At 41.5% G+C, this 7,890-nt stretch overlaps 2 protein-coding genes across 2 annotated transcripts; one reads left to right on the top strand and one right to left on the bottom strand.

Annotated features, from left to right (window-relative positions):
* Positions 1 to 4,901: 4,901 nt before the first annotated feature.
* Positions 4,902 to 5,559, bottom strand: LOC123987766. Its single transcript, XM_046285649.1, has 2 exons — positions 5,276 to 5,559; positions 4,902 to 5,170 (listed from the first exon to the last, which is right to left on the bottom strand). Exons 1-2 carry the CDS (start codon positions 5,310 to 5,312, stop codon positions 4,902 to 4,904), a joined length of 306 nt encoding a protein of 101 aa, XP_046141605.1. The 5' UTR covers positions 5,313 to 5,559.
* Positions 5,560 to 5,639: 80 nt separating this feature from the next.
* LOC123987765 lies at positions 5,640 to 6,371 on the top strand. Its single transcript, XM_046285648.1, has one exon. The coding sequence runs from the start codon at positions 5,640 to 5,642 to the stop codon at positions 6,369 to 6,371; it is 732 nt and encodes a 243-aa protein (XP_046141604.1).
* Positions 6,372 to 7,890: the final 1,519 nt, after the last annotated feature.

Below are 7,890 nucleotides of genomic sequence, written 5' to 3'. Positions count from 1 at the left end.
TATCTATTTACCGCAGTAAGAGGAGTATATAATACAGTTTTATTAATAAATAATTAAGTTGCAGCCAAAATCAAATGTTGGATATATTTAACATTATTTGGTAAGTAGTTTTGTGTATTAGAAGTATATTACTATCGCTGTGAAATCTATTCACATCTACCATTTCCACAGCCTCTAATTGATTTCAGCGGCTCTCATCACCTTAATTGAATGAAACAGAACAACAATATGCTTGTCTCATAACTAAGGTCAAATAGTTATTTGTAACATTTGACAGCTATAGGTTAGAGTGAAAAATATTTGGAAATTGAATGCAGTTACATTCTTACAAGATACATCTGGAAGTATGTTTAAGGTAAAGAAATATTAAACCTTATTATCTTCAGTACATTCTTTATTCCAAATTAAGGCTGAACTTTAACTCAGGGGCCCAAAAATTATGGCCTTTTTTTACCTTCTTGAAGTATTTTACGAGTAAAATCTAAAAATCCTAGTTTTAAGGCGCGGAATCCATCGGTTCAGACATTATACATATGTAAAAGTGAACGTTTTTAGCGTTATTTCACGGGTTATTTCAACGCCATATTGACTTGTAGCCTGTTGCCGTCCAATCACGTCCAATGAGTGGAGTCACCGTCGGTAAAACAGAATTACATGAGTGGCGGTCGTTTAGACGAACTTTTGAATGAAATGTCTTTTGTCACATTTTAATAAAATGTCTTTTGTTACATTTTTCACGTGTTTTGTTTTACTACCTGTAGCTTGCATTGTTTCTCCGCCTGTACGTCGCAATTCTCATCTTTTCCTAAAGTTTTTCTTTATCATGCAAACTATTAAATGGACTTTTTACAATTTGCCTCAGTCGACAGAAGCCGCTGTTGTGTGGGCTCGCGACCATAAATTATTGTGGGTGACTAAAATGTGCCGTGTTCATCGGAAGGCGATGAAATTGTTTGCATCAGACCACGGAATTGGTCGCTTTCGATGTATCGTTGGTCGCGACAAATGCAAACAATTTGCAGCGACCATAGATTCCTTTTTTGAAGATGTTCACCTGCCGTTAGACAAAGCGATAAGGTAACATTGAACTGATTTTTGTAATTTCGACGATGAATTAATGCATTCTTCAAACTGTTTCTAATGTTACTTATTTTTTTAAGATTGATTTATTGCTTTTCACGAGATTTTTCGTACGAGTATACAATACACGAGTTATACGATATTGAAAACGACTCCACTTTGTTATCGTCTGCAACAATTGCGGCATGGTTTCAATACTGCCGGGAAATGGTAGTGAACCATTTCTCCAGTATTCAAAATGGAAAACCAAAATTAGACGGAGTTACGGAATCGGGGTCTCCTATTATAGTTCAAGTACTTTATGTTACAATTCGATATTCTTATATTTTTGTATGGTTTCTTATTCCGTTTGATTACTGCAATTTTTATGTTATTTCAAAGATTGACGAAGCAAAATTTGATAAGAGAAAGTATAACCGTGGCCGGAGAGTTGAGGGCCATTGGGTCTTAGGCATGGTGGATACTTATACTAAAGATTGCCGAATGATGCTCGTTGAAAATCGTGAAGCGGCAACTTTAATTTCCATAATTAAAGAAAATGTTATCGCCGGTAGTGAAATTCACACCGACTGCTTCAGAAGCTACATAGGACTTGTTGAAGAAGGCTTTATTCACAAATCAGTAAACCATAGCGTGGAATTTGTAGGTAAATTAGTCTAAACTTGGCTTTCATTCGATTTCTATTATAATTGGAATGTTGTACTATTTCTAGGGTCAGGGTTAGGGTTAGGGTTAGGGTTAGAGTTAGGGTTATCACCGGAGTACAGCACACCCGGTATACCTAAGGTTAGTTTTTTTTATAAATAATATCCCCTCGAATTTGATAGGAACTGACGGTACTCACACCCAAGAAATAGAGTCCAATTGGCGGCCAGCAAAGGATTGGATGAGGGGAAGAGCCAAAATTTTCCGCGCCGTCTTTGCGAATACCTGTGGCGTAAGTTCTGCCGTCGAAATCAACTGATTTGATGGAATCAATGATGGATGCCATCAGAAGGCAATATACCTTTTAACCGTTTGAATTGAATAAGGTAAGCGGAAGTCGCGGGTATTTTTAATACTCATTTCTACGGACCAATCACATTACAGATGGAAGTCCATGTGGCGTCGAAATAACCTGTGAAATACGCTAAAAACGCTCACTTTTACACACGTATAACTTCTGAACCAATGAATTCCGCGCCTTAAAACTAGGATTTTTAGATTCTACACGTAAAATACTTCAAGAAGATAAAAAAAAGGCCATATTTTTATTTTCAGCGTTTAATCGGACACGGAGGGGAAAATTGCAACAGAGATATTATGGAGTAGAAGTATTAAATAGATACAGTGGAGAAATTATTCAAGCAAGAGCAGTATTAAATTAGATAAGTTTGTCTTGCACGTCACAGACTTTGAAAACAATGTAATACCAGCATATTTCAAATAAATAGTTTAATAGAAATAGATGAATCCCTTAAACTTTAATTTCCTATTCTAATTTCCTTAATATACAGTTTAAGTTACAATTCACATTGTTTTCTTCTACTTTCAAATAAATAGTTTTACCAAGTAACAATTTATTTAAAAAAATACTTTGTAACAGAGTTTCTATCTCACTATTCACTTGTATCTATTTTATAGCGCTTGTATTGTGTTTATAAATCTTGAATTTGTCTCAAACGAGTAGAACAGTTATATTGAAATATTCCATTGCTAAGTCGAATCTAAAATGATATTAAAACGTTTGGAAAGAATCTTGTCAAAAAAGACTTATGGACAGAACGTTGGAAATGAGAGTCAATGATATCGTTATTGGTAAATATAATCTGAGATCTTCTACAATGTCATTCACGAAATTATCTTGAACAATTATACTAGATAATATTAATTAATGGTAGTCCGACAATGTAGTATGTTAACAACATTTTATTTTACTGATAATCTGGAGTACTTTCCATTTATTGAACGAGGAGAGGTGCTTATCATGGTATATAGATAAGTTGCTACACAGATGACATAATAGAATAATAAAAACTGAAAAAAAACACGCATTTTCAAAAATGTTCCTTTTTCATATTGGACACCTTATTATTATTGTAATAACATTATTGACATTATAGACATAACAAATCAGGCACCTTTGACGAGTATTGGTTGAACTTCATTTTAAGAGACGTTAAATTCTTAACCTTTTTTGACACTTCAGTAGTATCTGATGTGTAGAATCCAAAAGTATCGATTTGTTATGTCTCTGGCCTGGGGTTGTAAATAAATTCGCTTTTCCTCTTTTCTTAAATGTATTTATTGCACCAATGCTTCGCTTGCTAACCGTATCATTTCCTTTCTCTTTTTCTCTCTGCTCACTTCACACATTCCTTCAGACATACCACACATACCATTCATTCTTTCTTTCTGCCATCCTCATCAGTCGTACCACTACTCACTATTTTAGGCACTATTCGCGCTTCGCTACATCACTCCCCTTCCAGTAACTCAGTTACGATATAAGTTTCTTTACAATTACAAGGTTTTTCTTGTCATTACATTACTTATTTCGCATATGTTTTACAGTCTTTTTCGTGTTTGTTCAAGCGTCGAACGTTAACGCTTGAAATTTCTAGAAGCTAGATCGCTTCCTTCGTCTCAGCTGTTCGTTCCGTCGACCTCCAGCGATCTCACTCGCTCCGTTGGCCGACGTAGCGAGCCGACTGAGCTGGTAGGCCGGCGGGCGACGGCGGAGACGGGGGGGGAAACATAATATAAATATGCCGCCGCATACTTGCGAACGCTGCTGCTTCTTCTTATACGTCTTCGCGTACTAGTTCTTCTGAATTTCGAACGCGTTGCTTCGGAACGCAAGAACTGTTTAACATTTCTTTCTGATTAAACTTTATTAACATACAACTACAGAGTCTAAACTTTTCTTATTCATAAATTGCGCCTTTTTCTATACGAGTTTCGTAAACTGGAAGTCTATCGCTTCGGTAAGGTCGCGCACCGGCAAAAAATCGCTTCCGAATCCGTTTTCTAACCCCTTTCCCGGTTAAGGGGCGAAAACGATCAAACATTGGTCCTTCGAGCCGGATTGTGCGGTCAACGAACGTTCTTCCACGTCGCGAGTGAGTGGTGCTAGTGACCCCCTGGAAAATTGTGGCTGGACTCCCACGCCGGAGAACTGACCTGCCGCTTCAAAATAGGATTCCACTAACCAGGCAATCAGGCATCGGAAAAAGGAGTCAAACAAGAGAAAGATAAGTCTTATTCTTTATCTAAATCATTTCTCTTGCCGTAACGGTTTCTCCGTGACGTCATCCGCTTGGGCGTTGTCTTCTGAGGTCGAGCCTGTGTTTGTAAACGCTTCGGAACGTCTCGAACTTCGAATCAACACTCGTTACTTCTAACGGCTTCGGAAACGCCCAGTTCTGAAAAATAAAAGGATTACGATGCCTGCGACGGAATACGCGGATATTTTACGGGAACAGGAGGAGCTCGGACGTTGGATCCAACGGTTTTGGACCAACCTTTGTAAATTGGGCAGGGAAAAAATTACGCGGGCAGTTTTAGAACAGCGTAGAGGTCTCCTTGAGCGATATTGGGATGCGTTTTTAAATGGTCACCGTCAACTGTTGCGATTCAAGGAAGCCCAGGACAGTGCTTACGTGGACCAACACCGCTTTTCTACGATAGAAGAAGCTTATCTTCAGGTCGCGGCTCAGATGGCTCAGTACCAAGAGGACCTCGCGCAGGCGGGCCCCTCGCGTGGAGTACAACCCCCTCCAGAAACACCGGAAAAGCCGCAATTGCCAAAAATACAATTACCCACTTTCTCAGGAGACCCCTTAAAATGGGAGAGTTTTCGAGATCTTTTTAAGAGTCTCGTTCACAGCGTTCCCAACCTTCAGGATGTACGGAAATTGCTGTACCTTAAGTCGGCCTTGACCGGAGAAGCAGCGGAGGTCATCCAAAATACGCCAATCACCGATGCTGGATACCAAGGAGCCTGGGAGGACCTGGAGCAGCGGTACGGGAACTTGCGTCTTCTGTCTTTCGCGCACCACAGGGCCCTTCTTTCCTGCCCTCCCGCGCAACAACAGTCTGCCTCTATTCCCTACAACGAGAGGCACCCTTACATCATCGGGAAGAAGAATGCTTTGGCTACTCTTTTGGTTCGAGATGCCCATCTTCGCACCTTGCACGGAGGACCGCAACTCACCAGAAGCATGCTGGCGCGACGCTACTGGATAATCCATGGCCGTTCGTTGGTGAGAGACGTCATTAAAGGGTGCGTAAAATGTGCTCGCTACAGTGGTAGGCCGACCACGCAGCTGATGGCCCCCTTACCGCTCGAGCGCATCACTCCTCGGCGACCCTTTCTTTCCACCGGGGTGGACTATGCCGGACCGGTGAAGCTGCGGACATCACCAGGAAGAGGACACAAATCCTACAAGGGATATATAGCGCTGTTCATTTGCCTTACTACACGCGCAATTCATCTTGAAGCTGTCTCAGATCTTACCTCTGCCTCATTCCTAGCCGCTTTTCGCAGATTCGTCAGTCGCAGAGGTCGCTGCGCCACCATGTTGAGCGATAATGGGACCGTTTTCCACGGAGCGGACCGGGAGTTGCGCAACATGTTCCGCGGCGCCTCCGCCTTTTACTTAGACGCCGCAGCTTCGTTGGCAGCCGATGGCACGAACTGGAGCTTCATCCCTCCGTATGCTCCGCACTTCGGGGGCCTATGGGAGGCAGGAGTTAGAACGGTTAAGCACCACCTACGGAGAATCGTCGAAAACGCTACGCTTACCTTCGAGGAGATGACAACGCTCTTGTGCCAGGTGGAAGCATGCGTAAATTCACGGCCGCTACATCCACTTTCCGACGACCCCTCGGACCTGTCGGCATTAACACCCGGACACTTTTTAATCGGTGAACCCACTTGTATCGTTCCGGATCCAGAATCCGAATCGCATAATATTTCTCTTATTTCACGTTGGCGACAAATTTCTATATTACGTTCTCACTTTTGGCACAGGTGGAGGCGGGAATATCTGCAAAGCCTTCAGCAGCTTCCCAAATGGCGTCAGCAGAAGGAGAACCTGGAGCTGGGGACACTAGTGTTACTACGCGACGAATTGCAACCTCCGGCAAAATGGCCGCTGGGCCGAGTCGAAGCCCTTCATCCAGGGCCAGATGGACGAGTGAGAGTAGCCACCTTGAGAACTATTAGCGGTTCTGTCACCAGACCAATAGTCAAGTTGTGCCCCCTCCCGGTGTCTTCTGCTGACATCACTTCATCTGCTTCGACATAATTTTCCGTTTGGAATTTTTCCATGCGTTTAAAAATTTATATAGTTTATGGCGGGCGGTTTGCTGCCATAGTCGATTCAATCGTATATTTCTTTTCTTTATACTTTATATTTTAAGGTTACTTATAACGTTCTTTTTTTATATAATTACTTACCTTTGTATTATATTAGTTGTAAGTCTTTTCACCTTTATACACTTAAAACTACACACTTGTTCAACGGTCTGATGCGCGTAACTATACTGGACGCTTTAAGGTTATATATGGGCCAGGTTTCTTTGAAGCAGTGCGTGCTTCTTTGCCGTCCAAAGAAGGCGGGCGGTATGTTCAAGCGTCGAACGTTAACGCTTGAAATTTCTAGAAGCTAGATCGCTTCCTTCGTCTCAGCTGTTCGTTCCGTCGACCTCCAGCGATCTCACTCGCTCCGTTGGCCGACGTAGCGAGCCGACTGAGCTGGTAGGCCGGCGGGCGACGGCGGAGACGGGGGGGAAACATAATATAAATATGCCGCCGCATACTTGCGAACGCTGCTGCTTCTTCTTATACGTCTTCGCGTATTAGTTCTTCTGAATTTCGAACGCGTTGCTTCGGAACGCAAGAACTGTTTAACATTTCTTTCTGATTAAACTTTATTAACATACAACTACAGAGTCTAAACTTTTCTTATTCATAAATTGCGCCTTTCTTCTGAATTTCGAACGCGTTGCTTCGGAACGCAAGAACTGTTTAACATTTCTTTCTGATTAAACTTTATTAACATACAACTACAGAGTCTAAACTTTTCTTATTCATAAATTGCGCCTTTTTCTATACGAGTTTCGTAAACTGGAAGTCTATCGCTTCGGTAAGGTCGCGCACCGGCAAAAAATCGCTTCCGAATCCGTTTTCTAACCCCTTTCCCGGTTAAGGGGCGAAAACGATCAAACAGTGTTACTTTACCTTATAAATAATTACGACGACTAAGTATAAAAATATAGGAACTTGGAACAACTTATATTACTTATATTTACATTTTTGTTATTGCGCTATACTCAGTCTCGGAATCTTACCGGAAGTTTAATTGTTCTTTTTACGCGCGTTGATGCAGTGGGTTGTGCGCTATCATTTGTACTGCTTGGCGTTTTATCGTTACAGTTTTCTTCTGACTTCAAAATATATGCTGGTTTGAGTCGATCTATTGAAATATTTACTTCCTTTCCTTTAATTATTATTGTGAAGTACTTGTCATGCCTCTGTGATACTAGGAACGGTCCATCATATGCTGGCTCCAGTGGTTTCTTAATCCTGTCCACCCTTAGAAAAACATGAGAGCAGAGTTTTAAATCTTTATGTATAAATATCTTTTGTTTTGTAGCTCTCTGTGATTTGGTGGGTTTTAGCAGGTCCATGTGGCTTTGGAGTTTGCTCACAAAGGGCTCGGGTTCTACCTCGTGCCACAATTGGTCGAAAAATTCTCCTGGAAGTCGTATATTTGTTCCATACACCATTTGCGCCACCGAATGATTGGTATCCTCCCTCAGCGC

This window comes from Osmia bicornis, chromosome 5 (genome assembly GCF_907164935.1).
Source record: "Osmia bicornis bicornis chromosome 5, iOsmBic2.1, whole genome shotgun sequence".
Classification (NCBI taxonomy): domain Eukaryota; kingdom Metazoa; phylum Arthropoda; class Insecta; order Hymenoptera; family Megachilidae; genus Osmia; species Osmia bicornis.
This window is presented reverse-complemented; position numbering and strand designations above follow the sequence as displayed.